This window comes from Lampetra planeri, chromosome 1, assembly GCF_965212315.1.
Source record: "Lampetra planeri chromosome 1, kcLamPlan1.2.h2, whole genome shotgun sequence".
In the NCBI taxonomy this organism is placed as follows: domain Eukaryota; kingdom Metazoa; phylum Chordata; class Hyperoartia; order Petromyzontiformes; family Petromyzontidae; genus Lampetra; species Lampetra planeri.
Window position 1 is genome coordinate 11,448,733 of NC_136107.1, and position 21,752 is coordinate 11,470,484.

At 43.1% G+C, this 21,752-nt stretch overlaps 1 protein-coding gene across 2 annotated transcripts; it reads right to left on the reverse strand.

Moving 5' to 3' along the window:
* Positions 1 to 13,529: 13,529 nt before the first annotated feature.
* Positions 13,530 to 21,544, reverse strand: LOC144717784 (RNA-binding protein 45-like). Of its 2 annotated transcripts, XM_078593449.1 has the most exons (10): positions 21,172 to 21,544; positions 17,971 to 18,093; positions 17,678 to 17,804; positions 17,051 to 17,206; positions 16,658 to 16,849; positions 16,312 to 16,450; positions 16,073 to 16,169; positions 15,648 to 15,826; positions 15,195 to 15,395; positions 13,530 to 13,890 (listed from the first exon to the last, which is right to left on the reverse strand). In XM_078593449.1, the coding sequence occupies exons 1-9, from the start codon at positions 21,466 to 21,468 to the stop codon at positions 15,203 to 15,205; spliced, it is 1,503 nt and encodes a 500-aa protein (XP_078449575.1). In that variant the 5' UTR covers positions 21,469 to 21,544; the 3' UTR covers positions 13,530 to 13,890; positions 15,195 to 15,202. The 2 variants fall into 2 exon arrangements, with proteins under 2 accessions (XP_078449575.1, XP_078449565.1); XM_078593439.1 differs by having other exon boundaries at positions 13,530 to 15,395.
* Between the last annotated feature and the right edge of the window lie 208 nt (positions 21,545 to 21,752).

A 21,752-nucleotide genomic window follows, 5' to 3' on the forward strand; every position in this document is an offset into this window, starting at 1 on the left:
CAAAAGTATTCGTTGGCAATGGTGTGGAGACACAGGCTTAAAATACTTTACCATCATCATTACTAACACACTGCATAAAAAGTGATACAAATATAGAGTATATCATCACCAGACATGATCAATCTGCTGCTGGATGAAGACCTCCCTTTAGCCGCCACCAGCTCTCGCAGAATTTGCGATGTAATGATGAGCCACCTCGCAGCTGCATATGCGCTGAATTAATCAATACATCTCGGTGATGTAGTGTTCCATCCATGAAATATTAAAATGAACGTCGTGGCTAAGTAAATTTGAGGTGTTTGTTATGTAATATATAAGCAGAAAATTGTTAATTTATCAAATGTTTCTCAGAATTTTGTGGATTTTTTAAGCTACCACATTGAGATAAAAGTGAAAGTCTTCAATCCTCCCTCTGCTTGAAAATAGTGCGAGTGGCCAAAACATCGGCTTATCACGTTTCCATTAAAAGGGGAGTTGTCCCGATGACAGTGGTGAAGAAGTTGCATGCTCTTAAAAAGATGTGGTATGATCAAACTAGGCCCATGACTGAGAGGCCTTCATCCAGCAGTGACTTGACAATGGGCTGTACATTGTAAAACAATTTCCTGCACAGAATGAGCATTGAAGTAGTACTCATCTCCTGTTTAAAGCCCCGAGCCAGTGGTGAAAATTAAGCATTCCTATGGCAGGGGTCAGCCTATTCATATGACAACCACGGTTGATTTCCAAATATGTACTCGTTTTATCGACCCCAAAATTATGATGGGCTGAGTCAACCCTCAAACAGAATTTGAACATGCAATATTTTAAGTGTGAGCCGTTTGTTCTACTACTGAGCCACCCAGCAGGACTAGAAATTATACATACTGTATCATCTGTACATTGTGCAGATGGCCGCACCTATGGGAGAGCTCATTAAGGTTTACCGGGGACAGGAAGTTGGCCGCAATGATGGGATTCATATCTGCCTTTGAACTGGTCACATGACAGCTTTGTGGTTTCTTTATCAACTACACAAGGATTATTTACTTTGTGAGGTCTTGATCCTGAAAGGTGCTATAAAAATGTAATGTAGATTTACTAAAATCAGTCAACCTAACCAATGCGTTGCAGGTATTTCCGATGGGAAAATCATTCCAAAGCAAAACATAACACAAACACTTAAAAAACTACAAACTTGATTTGAAGCTTTCGTGACTGCAGGAATTAATCTTTGGTTCTTTCAGTAAAGTCACGTAGAAAGAAAATAAATTAAATAATAGAATACGACGTATCGATTGCAACACAAGAAATCGTCATTAGGTAAGAGTGAATGAGAAAACAAACCTAGTCAACTTAGAAATATAGTGCAATACAACACTTAAAAATACTTTCTTTTTTGACATTTAGCGTCCAAAATGTATGAATATAGCTCTAAGTCAAATAAATTTTATCTTGCAAGGTATCATCATAAGACACTGTTTCACCTAGGTTAAGGTGACCCAATGACATTGTGCATAATTAGCACACCTGCAGAGTGGTAACGATGTTTCGATTGTACCCTGAAAAAAAACTGCTGTCATATTAATTTTACAGGACAGCCAATTTGCAGATGATGAAAACATGAAAGCAGCACTTCACGTTTATGCGTATTGATGCCTGCGCTGTGGTTACGTGACCCTGAAAGGGGGCGCATCTGACCTCATGCCAGTCCTGATAGGCATGACATTTCCAGTGCTTGTGAAGTGGAGATACAACTCCTGTCCTTCGTGCGCCAGGAAGGGATGGCTGGGCCCGGGAGGACCACTGAAGCCAGCCTTCTGCAGGGCCTCTTCAGCCTCCTCCAGTCCACTCAGTGCGCAGCATACCACAGCCAGCCGGCCTGCGTCCACCCCATGCCGCTGTGCCAGCACGACTGCCTGGCGCGACCGCACGGCCTCTACAACGGCTCCCGCCATTGCAACCCCGCGGCTCCGGGCCGCCAGCCTGAGCAGCAGCAGCCTGTGCGTGAGAGGGATGTGCACGAGGTCACTGGGCCAATCATGGAACATGGGAGCCATGATACATTGCATAGACTTTGAGCTTATGCCAGAACACAATCTAAATATATATGGTATAGGTCATTCATATCATTTTCAGATGGATGGTCCTGTAGTAAAGTGCCCATCTCATATAAAGAAGGTCAATTAATTAAAACAATTGTCTTAAGTTGATTCAGCCCATCATCTCGCTCGGGTCAGTAAAATTTTACAACTTTGTGGAATGTTAACTATGGCTGTCCTCTAGGGAGACTGACCCCTGCCGTTAAAATGTGGAATTTCCACCACTGGATCTACCCAATGCATTTCAGAGCAAAGATACACTGCTCTCTTTGTTATACGTTGCATTACTGTTTAATTGTACAGGAAATAATGGACCACCTTTACCTTGTAAGTATATCCTTAGGGCAATATTTACAGCCTCCTCAGCCATACTCGTTTAGCGCTCCATGTATTATGTTGTAAGCACGATATAAATAATTGTAAAAATCCACTTACGGTAATTTACTTGATTTCATTGCATGCAGCTGAAATGATGGCTAATGGGTAGCATTAATATAGTTGCTTGTACTTGGGCAAGATGCTTTGTGGCTTAGACGTAAAGGTCGTGCAGTTATTAAATATCCAAAAACTCTTTACCGAACTCGGCTTTGATTGGCTCACCTCCTCACTGGCCGGTGAAGCTCGACCTGCACAGAGTCACTCTTCCTGCTCAATATCCTCACGTCGCTGAGCTCAGTCCAGTGCCCTCCCACTGTGGGCTGGGCCACCAGGCGAAGGACCTCGTCATCCTGTTTTCTGATATGTCGAGTTGTCACTGTGTACACATGCACTCGTTAAATACAGATATCCAGTTTAAAAATGCACAGACTATTGGGCTCATGCCATTTCAACGGAGCAAAAGCATCATGGATAAAACGTACACTTAATACCAGTTTTAGAAAATAGCTGACACGTAAGCAATTAAATCTGTATCGTACAACCAGACAATTATTGTTGTAAATATCAACTTGGAAATTTAGGGGCCGCCCATAAATGACGTCACGCACCTAGGGGGGGAGGGGGGGTCAGACGTTTGTGACGATGTGTGACGAGGGGGGAATGGGGGGTTTGAGAAATGTGACGTCACATCAACATGCGCAACTTTAAATACATATTCTCTGAATAGAATTGTTATAACAACACTAATTTTGATTAATTTTCATTCTTAACTATTTGATTATTAAAATTTACTAAGGTCACCTTTTATTAATTCCACGAAGGAGCATTTTGCTTCTCCATGGGAGAATGGAGAAGCATAAATTGTGTAAAATGTTTTAATTATTGTTATTAAACATTTAGATTCTAATGATTCTACCAGGGCTTTTCATTCTGTGAAATAAATATGTGATTGTTATAAATGTACTCTCCATTTTGCTTCATTATACTACAAAGTGTCAAGTATTTTTTTATCGTTATAATTACTTTTAATATTTTATAATTATAAGAGAATTTCAATATAATGTTCTGAACATCTGCAGTTTTAGTTAGACGCTGAATATTTTCAAGTTAATTTCATGCTAAATTTCAGCTTTCCAACGCCTCCTTTTTAATACATGTTTTCTCCTACAACATCAGAGTGCAGTGCCACATTAAATACACACTACAATGACAATAGTTTAAAGTGATTTGAAGCATGTTTTATTTTCAAAATGGAAATTAGGTTTTGGAGGGGGGGGCAGAGCTTTGTGACGTCATATTTGAGGGGGGTTTGACTTTTTGTGACGCCGTGTGACGAGGGGGGGAGGGGGTAAAAAATCGGCAAAAATCGCTTGACATCATTTATGGACGGCCCCTTAATACAGAATATGTAATTTGAAATCCACAAGTTTATTTTGAAATTGACAAGTCGTTATCAGCACTTTTGAGTGGGGATGTAAAAAGCTGGATATATGTTCTATTGGCATTAAATGTCCCTATTTGTTAGCCGCGTATTCATGTTAAGTCGTATATTTAGCCTGTGTGTTGTCACCATGCTGTGTTTGTTGAAATCGCCCTACCGCTTCTTCCCACGTGACTCGACACAGTAGGCACTGTCCTGGCCCTCACCCCGACAGCGAACCGGGGGCACGGCAACACCAAAACCAGCGGCCGCATAAATCTAGCAGCACCGCCGAGGCTCACGATGGGGCTTGTGGAAATTAAACACGCGTCGGCATCGGGGGGGTCCCGGGCGGTTTGCAAGCTCGCGACCACCGCCACTGGGACCGGCTGCACCTGTGGGATCCGATACCAGCAACGCCAAGTTATGCCATGCTCATAACTCAGACTGTGCCGTGCCGTCGCGACACAAACTCGTGACGTTATGTCAGCTGTTATGATGGCCACGGAGTATTCGCTCAGCACCACGGCAGGACCACGGTGTCCTCATTCGAGTCATTGGCGTACATTACAGGCATAGCCTTACACTTGCCCTCCTCAGTTAAGCATTGCATGCTTCAAATGCTCCAATTAAATGGAGCCGGGCGAATACATTTTGCATTTGTATGAGAATGTTATACTTAACATATACACTATTATTACACATGACATGGCATTTAAAAAATACAGTACACCTGCATATATATGAACTACCTAATTCGTGATTATGTAAGTTCTATAAGGCTAAAATGGTTAGTTTAGCTGGGCGGTGGTGGAGCACGCCTGTAATCGAGCACTGGAGGCGAAGGTTGGTGGATGGAACGTTTTACAAAATATTGCGAGACTCCCTTCCCATCGCCATCGAGGTAAAACACCTTAGCTCGCCAGCAGAATGCAATACAGCAAAGTGTGGACTGATATAATTGGTTCCTTCTGTATGGGATAGAGTGTTGCCCCCTTACATGCGTGGGATTTCTCCGGGTGCTCCTGTTTCCTCCCACATTTCTAAACACTCACTAATTGTCTGAAAACATATTCATATATAGAGAATAGGTTGATTGTTGGCACAGCCTGACAGCCATCCAGCCTGGTTTGTGGTTCCTCAGCGATTTTGAGTTGCAATTTGTATGAACAATGCTGCATAAAATGAATTATATTTTTAGTCCATTTGACACAGGTTAGGCGCGTGACATGTAATTGAAGCTCAATTAACGATTCATGTGTACTCTAAAGAGGGCAGATAATATGCTTGCACGCGTCTGCTGCATTGCATATATTACTGTGAATGTCAGTGGTTTTTTTCATGTTAACATAATTCTGACTTAATGGCTAGGGTATAATAAATAATTATTATATTTATTGCAGAATTAATGATAATTTATCCTGATAATCTATCTGGAGGCACGAGGCTTTATGCGACGGTCATAGATTGTGGCATACCATCATAAACCACGTATTGAAACAAAGAGAAAGTCCATTTCTTGGACTGCAATGCCCAGCTTGCCAATGTCACCAAAGCCTAGGAGCCATGGGCAGGCATGCAGTGAACTGAAAACAAACACGGGTCTCCCGCACCGCCTAGTAATTTAATGGCGGACGGCAAGTGCATCCACCGGATCAGGCAGCGTCATGGTTCTTAAAATATAGAATTAATAACAGCCATGGAAGAAAAGCCCTGCCTATGGCCAATCTCATTGTATCTCGGAAGTTAAGCAGGTTTGAGTCTACATGTAGTGCTTAGATGGGCGACCTCCGTGCATAAAACATGTGCTGTAGGCGCTGGGGCACCATGTTGCCAGCAGAGGGCAGTAGAGAAAAGTAAATTATTGGACTGAAATGTGCTCCAACATGTTTGCCCCCCCCCCCGACTCCTCAAAATCCCACATTGACAGCATGAACCATGGTTTAAATAATCCCCGCGATCCGCACATCATGGAGAGGCTGTCATTCAGCATTGGATCGGTAAATGCAGATTACTGTAAGTATAAAATCCCGAGTGAGATGTGTATCACGGTGATGACGCTCTCGCCCTGCTGGCAGCACCTGCAGTGACAGCTGCACGGATGATTTGGTGAAATCCTCTGGGACGTTGAGGAGGATGCGAGGATCGACGCTCGATTTGAAGGATCCTCCCTCCTTGTCCACCAGAAGGAGCTCATTGGTGAGACGCAGCACTACGGCTATGGTCGGTAGCTCGTGCAGCGAAAACTCGGCAAACACTTCATCCTGCGTTCCATTTGGCACACAACGTTTCAAGCTCACGCTCGCGCACTGCAATTGACAATTTTCACAGTGCGCAACTTCATCTGCCAGAAACTTACCGTTGGAGACAACAACTCCCAAGGTGGCGGCTCACCTCGCTGTCCGGATAGACGCAGTCCAGAACTTTGGGTAGGATGACTTCCCACTGTGGACCACCGCGCCAGATCTTGCCCACGACCTCGCCTGCCAGGCTGCCGGGCCCACGCACGGTGTAGGGCACGCAGATGGTGACGGCTTGGGGCAGGCGCTGCCCCTTTGGCTGCAGGCACAGCACGTGGCTGAGCAGCTCTTGATAGTCATCCTCACTCTGCTGCTGATGATGCTGGTAACGATCACTGAGATAACACGAGACTCCCAGATCCTCCAGGAGGTGTTGGGGGCCACGGATAAGGCAGGCTACCTCCGGCTCACCATCCCAGCCCGTCATCAGCAAACTGCATACAAACATGGTGAGGGGAGGGTGGCACGTTTTCTTCTTGACGTCTTATTGCTGATGTTGATGGTTGGGAAACTGCCTCCCTACCTAATGAGCGATTCCCTGACCTACAATGTTGTATATCACATTCTTAATTTATAATACGGTGATCTATACTATATTGTTACTGTTTTCTTTTGAATGGTTTCAGTGAGGATTTATTTTATACAAAATTATAGTACGGATTTTAATCTCACTCTCATTACAGACTTAACACGGCTGTGAATCCCCAGTACCAATAACCATTCAGTTGTGATGCCGCAGAACCTGTTCGCATTTTTCATGAGCCGACATCAAATTGTATCCTTTCCAGGGTTTATGAAAAAAAACCTACTAGCTCTAACATTCATTGTAAGCAATTCAACACGTTTATATGTCACATAATACTTCACCACACCATTCGTTGAGTTAAGGGTTTTAAGGTAACGAAATCGACATAACAAGTACGTACTCAAATACGCATGATCAGATTTTAACATGGTATTACAAATATTATTTTGATGATGGCTAATGTGGTACGTTAGAATAAACTTTGCCAGGAATGCTTCTTTGTGACTGAGCAGAGCATCTCCGCATATTAAAACTGTGTGTGTGAAAATATTAAGGATAACTAAATCACTGCCAATGTTTTCATTCACATTGCTTTTAAGTAATTAATGTCCAACAGCTCTCGATTAATTATTTGTGATTTTTATTCATAATGCACAAACCTGGCCCTTTTTAGTTTTAGACTACGATATAAAGAATATACGGATATACTCCTTGTGTAAATAGCATAGATTGTGTATTGAACATAAAATGCGTTATGTTGTATATACAAGAGTGAATTTACCTTTTTGTCACGTATCCGTTAGTCTCCTTATCTTCTGTTTGTGCGATGTATTCTTTTGTAGTGTAGTTACAGAGTTCATTATCTTGTAGGTCACAAGGTAAGGAGCCAACCTGCTCATTCGCAAGCATGACTGAACTATAAAATGGGATCTCATTGTCATCGGGATCCAAGTGACTAACATGAGCGTCTTCACTGCATATACCAGGCACAACTTTGAGACTGGCCTGGTGCGCCTGAAACATAATTTCACTTTTTTTGTCATTGTGCTTCATTGCATTTTCCTGAGATTTGCCCGTGCTGTGACCATTTCCTTCGGCTTCACTGCTGTGTTTTAAACGTGCACGCTCTTCAATTTGCTCACTCATCTCGCGTGACTGGATGTCCGTGCTGCTTGCATCGAGACCTGTTTTATTAGTGTCACAATTATCTAAAATCTCATCGCTTTCCTCAAAGTCTGACTCTTGCATGTATAACTCATCCATGTATTTCATGACAGAGTGTATGTCCTGCTCATACACGTTGACTTCTTGTTGTTCTTCAGAACGTTCTCTAAACTGCGTGCTGTCTTCATGACACATGTCCCTTTCCTTGTGGCTTTCGTCTGTGGAGCTTGTGCTGTTTATCAAGTCGGTATCGTTTTCTACATTAGAACTTTCATGGCTTAACTTCGATTGAATGCCATGACTTCTGTCCAATCGAAATTCGCCCCTGGTGTTTTTCTTCTCACTATCTGAAATCTCTCCACTGTCGGAATCATCATGGTCGGTCGTGCGTTCCTTCCTCCTGCCCTGCAGCACTTCAGACCCCTCCGCGTTGCTATGAATGGTCTGTAAAGACCCCGTTAGATGATCTTCCGGAACTTGTACAAATGTGTATTTTTCTTGTCCATCAGTTACTTCACATTTTTCTCCACTCGAGACTTCGGAATCAATGTGTTCCATGGTGCTGCTCCAAACCAACCACTCTGGCACAAACACCTACAGCTACATCATCAAATGTAATGGATTGTAAACGCCGCCCAACCACCTTTTCCCCATAAGGCAGAGAGTTAAAGATGACGGTGGCACATTGTGTTGGCTTCTGATTATTGTCGCAGCAGCCATGTTTATATATACCCTATTCATTATATCTTATGTCCAATTTAAAACTGGTAATTTCATCTCACTCTCATATAATGCAGTGTTAATACACGTAATGAAAATTAATTAAATTCTGTAAAAAAATTACATTGAATGTAATGTATTACTTTGAGTATAAAAATAAATGTTGGATGTCAGTGTACCCAGGTAATTATGTAGTCACTATAGCTTCTTACATTTGTTAATATAAGGGCATTTCAAAGAATAACTTTTGTAAAAGTATTTGTAATTGGATATGAACGTGTAATAAACCACTGAACATTGTAATGGCGTAATGCTCAATAAAATGAAATCCCGTTGTTTACATAAAAGGCAAGTAAACATACAGTACGAGACATAATTTTAAGTTGCATTAAATACTTGGAGAATCCACACAACGATCGCTTATAAATTAGCCTTCGGGTGGCATTAATCATGGAATTGATACTCCGGAGAACAATGAGTTACACCTACTACGCTAATGCATTGTTCTTATAAAACTTGGCTCTAACATTAGCATTTGTAATTGCATACCCCGCGTCGTATATAATGCAGTGAAACAAAGAAAACATACCTGTTGATGTTCTCTATGAAAATACGTTAGTTGTCTTTCCTGGCCTGCGCGCCTGTCCTCGTTGCTATGTGCTTCTCCGTATACAAAGCAGCTTTCTTTTGTACCGCGGAACTGGAGACCAGATGCTGTCAGCAGCTCAGTAAATATTTATTCAGGACTTCCGGCATATGGGATCAAACCTTAATGTGTGCTTTGTAGTTTATACGTTTTCCAAAGCCGATTTAGATGCCCCATATGTGAAATTGTAAGAGTACTGGTTCATAAGAGCAAAATTTGGTTATAATTTTTTACTTGCGATGTCTGATCTAATTCATCACTCAAGTGTTTCAGTTTGGCCAGTGTAGTTACGATTTTCTTCTGTAGGTCCTGCCAGTCCACTCAGCAGCGACAATCCCCTTTGCTTTACTTGAGAATGCATTCAAATAAAAATATTCTTCTGAAGACAAGTGTATATGCAGATACATGTTTAGAACTCGGCTTAAGTCATGTAGTGTATTTAAAAACAAAAGGTAGCAAGACGTGAATGCAACATCAACATATATTACTAACTTGTTTGCCCATCCTATGACGGAAGCTGTAATATTTACGAAAAAATTGAGCAGAATATAATTGTATCTTGTGTAAATTTAATGGCAGTGAATCTTGCACTAAAGTATGTCATCAAACACTTCACTGCATTTGACTGTAGCACTGTATTAATGGCAGTGAATCTGGCACAAAACGAAGTCATAAAACACTTCACTGCAGTTCACTGTAGCACTTTATTAATGGAAGTGATTCTTGCACAAAACTACGTCATAAAACACCGCACTTCATGTCCCTATATCACTGTATACAACTGACCTTCAATTTGTTCAAATCCACTGCTCTGATACTTTATTATCTTCTGATTTCGGTCGCTGGGGTTGAAATAAATTGGAAATCGATACAATATCTGGAAAATCACCGATAAATGTCTATCTTACCATAATGTAGAAGCATAAATTAGACTTACCTTTTGTCTCAAGTGCTGAAGAAATAAAGACACAAAATCCACTTTGTTGCTGCGTAGAATTATTAGATTAACTTTCAATAAAGAAACGTCAAACTTAAAGCGAATTTGCGAAAAAAAATTATTTCCACTCGACCTTCTCCGTTCGTGGAAAAATCCACATGAATATTATTAACGGGGGGGGGGGGGGGGGTGCATGTGTGGTTTATGCCATTTTCACCTGAGGACGAGCGCTTGTGTTGCGTTCGAAACGTCGTGATTAATTTTAATTTTATTTCTACGTACGTGACTTTACCGAAAGAATCAATGAGTATAGTAATTCCTGCAGTCACGAAAGCTTCAATCCTAGATAAAAAATTAGCATGTTAATGTAAGATCGCCGAGCGGCCTCCAACGGCGAGCGCGCCGAGGTGGCTATGTAAATGTGAAAGATTAGCTTGTTAATGGCAGATCGCCTTGCAGCAACCTCGAGGTTGGAACGCGAGGTGGCTATGTGAGTGTGAGAAATTTAACCTGTTAATGTAAATCTAGAGCCGAAAATAACATCTAACATTGGAAGGTGGTAGGATGGAAACATCACAACCAGTTATGACTTAAACTGGTTAATAACGTCCTTCCAATGATTGCTCAGTTTGTACCCATCTTCTCGGTTGAAATTGTCTGTATATGTGGATGGCTTCATGAACGAATCTTTGTTGATAGCCAGTGGGTTTGCAAAGTACCTTTGTCTTTGAGAAATCAATTACATGTGAGCCCACCGAATTAAAACAATGATCAGCCATGGCAGAAGTATTTGTCCTACCGTGTTTCAGATCTGCCTTATATTCACGAACACGGTCCGAGACATGTCGCTTAGTTTCCCCAATGTAACTACTGCCGCAGACACAGCTTAGCTTGTAGACGCCGGGGTATTGCACGTCAGGGATCACAGCCTTCACAGATGGGATCAGATCACGAATTTTATGTAATGTGTTAAATTGAACCTGGATATTGTGTTTGCTCATGATTTTCAAAATATTTTTGGTAACCCCTGCTATGTGTGGCAAGGTGATGGTTTTGATTGGATCCTCAGATGGTTCTTTCCCAACGGTTGGGGTGATAGCTTTATGGATTGAGTAGTCTGAATATCCATTCATCTTGAGAGCTTGGTGTACATGTTCCAGTTCACTGGCGAGGTGATGATGGTCGGAAATACATCGAGCTCTATGGTGTAGGGTTTTGATGAGGGAATTATTAAGGGAACGATGGTGGTGGGAGTCAGGTTTTAGATATGCATCCGTATGGGTGGCTTTCCTGTAGACAGTGTCCCATTGAGCCATCTGGTCTCTTTTCGATTAAAACATCCAAGAATGGTAGCTTGCTATCCTTTTCCATCTCCATGGTGAATTTGATGGCTGGGTGTATGGAATTGATGTGGTTGAGAAATTGGTTCAGAGCTGGTCGGCCATGTGGCCAGATGACGAACGTGTCATCTACGTACCTCTTCCACAAGAACGGACGTATAGTGGATGCCTGGATGGCATCTGTCTCAAATTTTTACATGAAAACATTGCTACAACTGGAGATAAGGGAGACCCCATTGGAGTACCTTCAACCTGTTTGTAGAATGTTCCATTCCAGGTGAAGTGTTGGTGAAGCAGTGTCTCACCAGGGCCGGTACATCAGCATTCAGTCCTTGTTGGACCAAACTTTCAATGATTGCAATGGTGTCTACATCGAAACTAACGAGCAAATCACCTGGAGATAGTGAGAAATCCTTAATTAACAATACCAAGTGAGCTGAGTTAAGTACAGCTGAGGTGGTCTTACCAGTGAATGGTTGCAAGGTCTCAGACATAAATCGGGCCAGTTTGTAGGTGGGTGAGTCAATGGTGGAGACGATAGGACGAAGGGGTGTACCTTCTTTTTGGTAAGCCATACAATCTGCGTGATCTTGCAGCAGAGGGTTTTAAGGAAAATCGCTTGTTTAGTTCGATTAAAGATGGCGAATCGGTGATACTGTTGGTTTTCGTAACGAAGATGTTGGTGGAATCTTTTAATTTGTCTATCATCCATCATTAAGTAGGTCCTGAATTTTATTGCATGTGGTTTTGTCCATGACCGTGCCATTGCCCTTGTCGGCTGAGACGTTGACAATGTCATCTCTCTTTATTGAGAAAGCTCAAAGAGCTCATCCTTATTGATGTTGCTAATAGGTGTCTTAGCGTTTTTTTAGGATTGCAGCGATTTCCGATCTTGCCACGTCTGCAGTAATGTGTCCCAAACCCTTAAGGGCTACGCCAACCTGGGCAATATCAACTGGGATGTGTTTAGGGGTGACTGCGAAATTCAACCCTTTAGCTAGAACCGATTTTAGGCCGTCAGAAATTGGACTGTTACTGATTGATAACAATCTTGTCAACGTCTAGCTTCTAAACGTGTGGATCTGGCTTCTTCTTGTAAAGGAGGTTGAACTTGGAAATCAGGTTATCTTTTCATTTAGCTGACATTGAGGCGGGTGAAGAGGCTGTCATGTTATCTACATGTTCCCAATCAGATGTAGACATTTTTTTACGTCAATGTTAAGTGTGATTTCAGTAGTCTTGTCTAAATTATCTAGTTCAAATCGGAGCAATCTTATTCTCTCCGAGATCAGGGCTAAGTTGGCCCTGAACAAGATCCGTTTAGCATTGGGAGAAGTGACAGCAGCAGATGTCAATGTAAAGGCGATCGGTATTACCTTAGTGTCGCGGCATCTCTTAAGGAATGTGAGCGACTCGATCAGATAATCCTTCTTGTCTCGGAGTTTGTTAAAAGATGTAACAGTTGTGTGGAAATCCTCCCCTTAGAGGCGGTTAAATCTTGACTCAAAGCTTTCATGGCTGCAGGAATTGGTTGGGTCTTTCAGTAAAGTCAAGTAGATAGGCTCAAAGAAAATCATGAGCCATTCAGTTCTAGTTGACCGAGCATTCACATTCCCCTTGCTCATGTCAACAAACTGAGATTTTTCAGAATGTAGTGGACAAAAGCAATATACTAGTAAAAGTATACTGTGCTCTACATGTGCTACCAGCAAATCACAAGGTGTAATGGTAAATTGGTGTATGGATCAGGGTCAGTTATCATTTAAATTGGTATAATACTGCCATATATCACTAAACTATGGCATTACACATTAAGTACTGCAATAAATCAATGTTATAAAATGGTCGTCTAGCAATTCACATAAAATCAAATGCATATCATTTATAAATAATAATGGGCTCCAGTTTTAACAGCAGTGGGTTCAGTTGATCTAAAGATTTTGTGTCACAAATGTAATTACCATTCACACCAAACATCTTATAATGATCTCACAAACAGCAATAACACAAACTGCTATTATGGACAGACATTTTTATTTTTCACTTGCAATCAGGAAATCTAACATGATAAAAAATGCCAAGAACATTTGCATGAAATTTCACCTTGGAATTTAGATGCAATTACTAAATGTGGACAAAAAAAATACACGTAATGTGGCAAACAGCCTTAGACCAAATAACTAACGTACTAAATATTGTCAGACAGAATGGTCTGGATTTGAAAGATCAGTTAATGTCATTATTGTTAGGTTTCAGTCGCTCCCCAAGGTAATGGTCACAAGGTCTGACGCTATTGTCCCGTGGCCGGCCAGTCGTCATGGTCGGGTCGTGCGACTCGTCACATGGTCAGCGGACGTCACGAGTCAACAGTCCACTTGCTGCGGAAACAAAATCAGCCAGCAGTTTTCAAAAATGCACTCATTGTTTGCACAACAATATAATACAAAAAGTCAAATGAAAACGTTTCCATGCTCATACAAGCATCAGAAGGGTGCTCCATTCTCCAGGTGGCTCTGATCCAGGTGGGAATTCCACGTTCATATGGCAGGGTCAGTCTCTCCATAGGAGATCTACTGTTTACTTCCCAAAACAGTATGCAATTTATCACCTCCAAGGGATGATTGGCCGAGTTGTCCCCAGCAAGCAGAACTCGAACTCAACCTCCCCCGGTTGCGAGTTAATCATGTGGCCAGTGCCACCCGGCTGGATATATTATTACAGTATATAATATATACTAGCCTTTTGCCCGTCCAAAGACGGGTGTATTGCAGTAAATCTGAAACTTGCAAGTGAAAAGCAGACCGAGACGTGATATTCAATGCATCCATTTGTGTGCAATTTTTAAGGGCGCGGTGACACAGACCTATTTCATTTTAAAGGTTATAATCCCTTGTTCATCATGTCCTTTTTACATGTCTCAATAGCATTAGAGATCGCGTGACGTGAGGGTTCTGCCTTTGTAGTGAGGGTTATAAGTTGACGCCGAGGAGGGGGGAGGAGGTGCCTCGGGCCCCCCATGTGGAGTGACATCAGCCACTAATTATTATGAATGGAGGGTGGTGTCCATTTGGAGGACGTCACCTTATGATTATTAATGAGGGGGGAGGGTGCTCCATGTGGAGTGACGTCACCTGCTCATGATTAATGAGGGGGGCTGGTCGACGTGGAGTGACGTCATGAGCATTAAGGACATTCCTGGGTGATTATAGGTATTTTTCAATTTTTAAAAAATTCTTACAAAACTCGGGTAAATTCACTATACAGCAGCATAAATAATTTATAAAGGGCATAGAAATACTTACCTGAACTGAAGCATGGCAGTCAGTTATATTTCATAAAACTGAATGCACATAAGAGCTGCTTTTAAATCCCAATGCATTGTATTATGCTAAAGTAAAGATTGTAAACAAGGCACTAGCAAAATGCATCGACAGTCACGGAGTATTAATACCCCCATAAATATTAAAATAGAGAAGTATCTTAAGGTCTGATACATGCCATGTCATAACACAACTGATACTGAGTGGCATGTGACCATAAATCACAACACTGGTCAGATTTTTTGTGGGAGCCAGACCTCTTTTATGGGCCCTTGTCAATTGTCGTCATACAGGCATGCATATACACGCGCCAGCTTTGCTTTATACAGCCTTACCATCCGGCCGGTGGGTTTGTACCTTACCCGTGGTGCTAGTTTGTGCGTTGCCGCTTGCGTGCCTCATCCTTGGGTGGGTCGGCTGGCAACACCTTCATCTTCACTCCACACACCTCTTGGCCGTGAAGCGAATCCATGGCATCCTTAGCACAATCTCCATCCGCAAACTTCGCGTAGCCGTAGTTCTTTTGTGGCAAGACGTACACCTCAATCAAGTTCCCGTAACGACTACAGGCAGAGACCAAATCGCACATTACCCACCAATTCAATGGCATGGGGCCCAGTTCATTTATTGGTGGAAACTGCCCACACACTAATTGGGCCTGTGGACTTCAGGCAAAGACAGATTAAAAGAGCACATGCATGAGTTGTGTGCAATGTGTATGAAAAGTGCTGCAAATGTACGCAATGTGAATAAACATATGCAATTTTTAAGACATTGTTATGTAAACTGCACAATTATCTGTTAAAGTATGTTACCAAAAGACATCGGTGAGGGCTTCCTGGGAAGGTGGCATGCCAGAGAAAACCAAGAAGAGCCTCTCCTTCATCTCACTGTCTTGTGAAGCGAGTGGTTGGCGTGGCGGCAGCTTAAAGTTCAGATATTGTGGCTCAGCTGTAGGGGTCGTAGCCATACCCATTTTAGGGGTATTGAAGGCCTAATGGAAAATTGTCACTTGGTTAATAAGCACACGACTAACATCCTTGCACATATTTATTCATGTAACACTCAATACCACCCTTAAACTAGACAGGTGTTGGACAGCATACTCAAACTCACATTTCTCAGCAAAAAATCAACCGAAGAGCTACATGATTTCTTAATCTCCAAAGGTGTGGATGCTAGTATATGGAACTTGACTTTTTTATAATTGCATTAAATAACTATGATAAACACCAGTTACCTGCTGTGGCACCCCTTGAGCCATATTTCCATAATTTGAAGCCACAGTTGCCATCATTTGAGCAGTCACCAACTGCAAAGCCATCATCCCCAGCGGACTAAACCAGAAAGGACAACCAAACATTTCAAGATAATTATGAAAACCACACAAGGCACACGTGCGAAGCAAAACTTGGAAATACAATGTTTAATGAGATTATAAATACAGTGCTTCGTCAGTTGAGAATCTGTAGGTCTCACTTGCTCCCACTGGCAGCAGCCTCTGCATCCTCAATAAAGTTGACAGTGAGCTGAAAGCCTGGTGGATATTCAAACCGGTTCAGCTTCTCCCGGGCATAGATGGCCGAGGCTGGGTTATTGTATTTCAGATATGCAAATCCTGAACACACGGGTGAAAAAAACACTGGTAAATCATGAGATAGAAATTATCTAAACTTAAAATTTGAGAATAGCATGAATGAAATCAATAATTTGTCCAATAGTAATTAAGTATCAAGATTGTTTGAGAATTGGCTTATTTGTTTTTCATTAAATATTTTAACAGAGGTTAATCAGTGAATGATAAAACGGTACAGAGGTCACATACTGTAGCCAGTGTATGGGTCCCTCTGGACATCACAGTACTCCAACCCAGGAATGATACCAAACAGAGATAACATCTGCTCCTTTGTGACACCCACTGCCACTGCCACCGATAGGCAGCGTGAGATGGCAGGATCCGGCGTCTGTGCAGGGGGAACGGTGGCATTCCTCTGGTGAGTGAAGTCCCCTGACATAGCTGTGTTCAAGATGAGAAAAAAAATTGTTAACAAAACTCAGAAAATATACACGAATAGCAAATGCAAAAGAGAGATCACTATCCTGAAAGTGCCAGCAATATTTAAAATGTTTTTGTAAAGTACTGTGTATCGTATGTCTGTTATTGTTTAATATGCAAGAAGGCACAATGCTTTGTAAACTGTATAACAAAGATACATACCATGGGCAGATGGAGGAAAAGAGCCTTGCATGCGTGGCATGTCGCTATACCCTTCCCTGCCCCCATACGGTGGGTAACCACCATGAGCATGCTCCATATGGGAGTGCTGACTTTGAGAAGACCTATTCTTCGGATCTGCCAGGATGGCTTTGAATCCTAGATAAAAACACAAATTATAAACTTTTCAATATTTAAATTCTTTTGAAAGTTGTATATGAAATAAATATTCAAGCACACCGTTTTGAGTCCATGGTTCATTACATCAATTTCTTATATAAAAATTTAAGAATCCCTCATGGTGAAATGTTGGTGGTCCAACTTTGAAAGTCACCTTTGACTCTGAAAGTGTTGCTTGAACTGGCACATTGTCAGTCATAAAAGTTAAAACTCTATCCAAGGGCATTGAGACATTGCGGGTTTGCTTGTTACAAAGCTAAACACTAATTGGGCAGCTGAGATCTAAAAATAATTCAAGGCTATACGACAGCCAAAAAAAACCGCTCAGAATTTAGAAATGCATACTTTCATGTGTTTTATTATACTGCACGCAATTTCAAAACAACACTACGTGATTGCAGTTCATTGGAACATCCTGTAATTTTTTTATGAGACGATACAATGGCTTACTTTTGTCACAGTTTTCTATAGCTAAGGCAGCCTGTGAGGGCTTCAGAAAGCGAACGTATCCAAATCCTTTGCTGTCCTTGGTGTTTTTATCTTTCAGTATACTGCAGTATTCAATGTCTCCATATTCCTGTGAGAAAGAAGCAGACAATTGGGATGTTAAGACAAGACCTGGAAAGGAAGAAAAACTTAATACAAATTATTTCAACATAACAAGGTAATGTCAGGCCTTCAAATAATGCATTGATAATAATCTATTTCTCCAAAAATTGGTCTGCTTTAAGTAATGTTCTCACCTGAAAATTTTCACGGAGGTCTTCCTCAGCGTAGGTCTTCGGGATCATGAGGAAAATGCGTGTGAGGTCTTCATCCTCCAAGTCCCTGTGGTTATTTGAGGCACGGGACTGAGCCACCATGGCCTGTGAGGCACACACATCACCATTACTTGATGAATACAGAAAGTTTCTCACAGTGCTTTGAGGAGACCCACACATGTGGCTAGTTCAGAGTAACATTAGGACCGATTGTTACTCATGTTGGGCGATTGTGAGACAATTAGTATTATGCTTATTTACCCAGGAAAGCATCACTTCGTCTCGGCACACAATGGCCTACTTTTTGAATGTCACAGGATCATTAACGTCCACGTATTTATTTTATGGTTAATACACCGGAATTATTAAACCAGGGCACCCTGATGAATGCAAACCACGAACCTCTGCACCAAGCAAAGCACGTGCTACTTTTTGTCATTAAATACCATTACAATTAACCATCATATAAACAAGTTTTAAAGTAAAGGAAATGAACATTAAACTAAAGTTCTATGAAGTTTTAAGGAGTTTCTTTAGTAATGAGAATGCAATACCATTAGCATAATGCAAAGGCATGATCATGGGGTGTTTACCATTCTTCGCAATTTTTTATCTTATCAAAAAAGCAAATTTACCACCATAAGCTAAGCGTTGCTGGACACTTCGCTCCTTTATACGAGTGAAATTAACAAACGTTCACGATACACTTAAAACTGACTCACATTTAATGCATATGGTTAGACGTTTGTATCCATGAAGTGAATACAAAACAATGGGTAAGATACACTTATCCATGGTTAAGGGATAGCTATTCCCAAGTTTAATTAACTTGCAAGTGCTCTAAATACTGTGATTTATACACATTTTGGAGTCGTCATCCCTTTCAACGGAGGCTCGGCAGACATAAAAATTAAACTAAACCACAATATCATGAACACGACAGTTGGTAATGCAAAACAAAAAAGCATTTCTGCATTAAAACGTTCGTGACTGCAGGAATTCATATTCAATAGTTATTTCGGTAAAGTCACGCAGATAGAAAAATAATAATAAAAAGTAAAGTGATTAAAAATATCACGACGTTTCGATCGCAACACAAGCGGTCGTCATCAGGAATAGGGAGGTTAGCCTTTGAGGGCAAGCTGTTTATAAAGGTTTAGAGATGCCCCGTCGTGATATTTTTTTTCACTTTATTTTTTTCTATCTGCGCGACTTCACCGAAAGAACCATAGAATAAGCATTTCTGCAGTAAACTTTTACCCGGGAGACTGAAATTCATTACAAATATAGGCGCGTGCGTGACTTGGACAGGCTTCAGCACAGCACGCGCTCTGACAGGGAATGTCACAGTCTTGATTTACTAACAGGCGCGCTCTTTTCAAAACCTGCGTTCAACTTGCACATAAAAACCAAGATTTACGCAGGGGGGCTATATTTGAACAATTAATAGGGTACCAGTTTTGGCCGCCAGTGAATCCCGCTGCGATTTTCCAAGGTCATCTCAGGAGGAAAGAGCATGCCCACCGGCTGCCGTGATTATTTTGCCCCCCCCATAGCATCACAATCTGCTCTGCATTAATTAGGCTCTCCGACAGCCTCACAATGAAAAGCACCATCTAAGAGGCTTTAGTGCAACCCTAATAGGCGTTTTGTCCACGTAACTTCCTCCACTGACATTATTTATTTCGTTTTCCGGTATTGTAGGGAGGGGAGGGGGGGTTTGTCGTTTCATCATTTCCTTGTGACACACACGCGCCACAGTGATCACGACCTGTCAGCACAGCACTCACCACAGCCCCATCATACTCAACACCGCACCACTCACCACCGCTTCGTCATCACGCTCCCCACCACGCCAATAGCCACCCGCCTCATCACCCCCATCACATGCCAGCAAACACCAACCTCACCAGCACACTTCACCACACACCACCCCTTGCTGTCCCATGAGAATCCGATGACTCCCCAGACCAGTGGCCACCTCTCCCCTTTCACATCACAGTCCGTTGCCTATGCGCACCGCATGGGTTCGATCCCGACCCCAGCTGTATATTTGGAGTTTGCATGTCTCTCTCCATGTGGTCGCGTGGAATTTTCTTCCCTGTCCTCTGGTTTTTCCCTTCCACATTTAGAATTAAACATTCGTTTAGAGTATTTTGGCTACTATAAATTTCCACACGATCAGCCCACTTCGTCGAGCTATCATTTGTGGCCAGGTCGCTTCTGAGCTACACAGCTCAGTGGGCCTTACCTGGTAAAATACATAACATCGTCTAGCATAGCACATGCTCCCTCCACACGCACACCACTACTCCTGCATGCAACTAGGATCACAGTCATTGCAGCAGCAGGCACCTTTGTAACCCACGCTCCCCCTCACACTTCTCAAGCTCGCAATACACACTCCAAAACCGCTCAACATTCACCATCACGATCGGCCATGGTCAATTCGCTGCTGGATCAAGGCAGGGCCCCCACCCCCCACCTCATTCGCCGCCATCTCTCTGCTTCCCACGCACAACCCTATACTGTATCCCTAACACACCATTGTACACCACCCACATGTCGCCCTTTGGGTGTCAGATACTGTTGGCCAGCACCGCGCCCGGCCGCCTTTGTCTCTCCAGAGCTGATGTTCAACACGCCGTGACATGCCCTCGTTGAGGCCGAGTCGACCCTGGGGCGGGCGGACGAGGCGGTAACGGATCTGAGGCCACCTGCCACACGATGGCGTCAATTGGACTCGAACCCCGAGTCCGTCGTGCGCACGAACCACTGCGCCACCGCTCCCCCACACAACACCGCCACACAACACCGCGACTTTCACAGATTGTTAGGGTGAGCGCTGTTAGCCAGCACGGTACACGAGGGGGTGGGTGTCCAGCACCACGCCCGACCGCCTTTGTTTCCCCAGTGGCAATGTTTTTTACACATCACACTAGGTACTAATTTGAGGTTGAGTCGACCTAGGGGAGGCCCGGGACGGGTTTAAATCGGGTCGCCCGGGTTCTGCCTTGCGATAATCCTCTGCATTCACCCATCTATCCACACATGCACACCACGACCACCAACATCCCCCCACCCCCACCTTACTCTACCTCCACCGATGCACACCTCCTATCTCCACGTGCACACACCTCCACTACACTCCACGTGCACACACCACCCCGTCGCCTCGCACACCTTGATGGGCTTCCCGTCCCCGCTGAGCGGCTGCCCGTTCATCTCCTCCATGGCGCGGCACGCCTCGGAGGCGCGCGCGTACTTAATGAAGGCGATGCCTTTGTGCTCCTTAGTGTGCTTGTCTTTGACGATCCACAGGTCCTGCAGCTCGCCGAAGCGGCTGAACTTCTCGCGGATGTCGGCCTCGGACGTCGTCTTGCTCACGACGAGGAAGAGGCGGCTGTTGGGCGGATCGTCCAGGTTCATGGCGTGGTACCCGCGGTGACTGCCGCGCACGTCTCGGTCGGGGGACGCCATGCTCGCAACCCTCGTGGTGTCGTCTGCTCCGCCTTCACCGCCCTCCCGCACCCCACTCACCGAGACCCCACCCCCAAGACCAAAACCCCGCCTCCACTCATCAAGACCCCGCCCCCAAGACCAAAACCCCGCCTTCACTCATCAAGACCCCGCCCACTAATGCAAAGACCCCCGTCTCCAAGGCCCATACCCCATATTCTTAGGTTTTTTCGGTAAAGTCACGTAGGTAAAAAAATAAAATTAATACAAGTTAAATAAAATAAAAATCGCGACGTTTCGGAGGC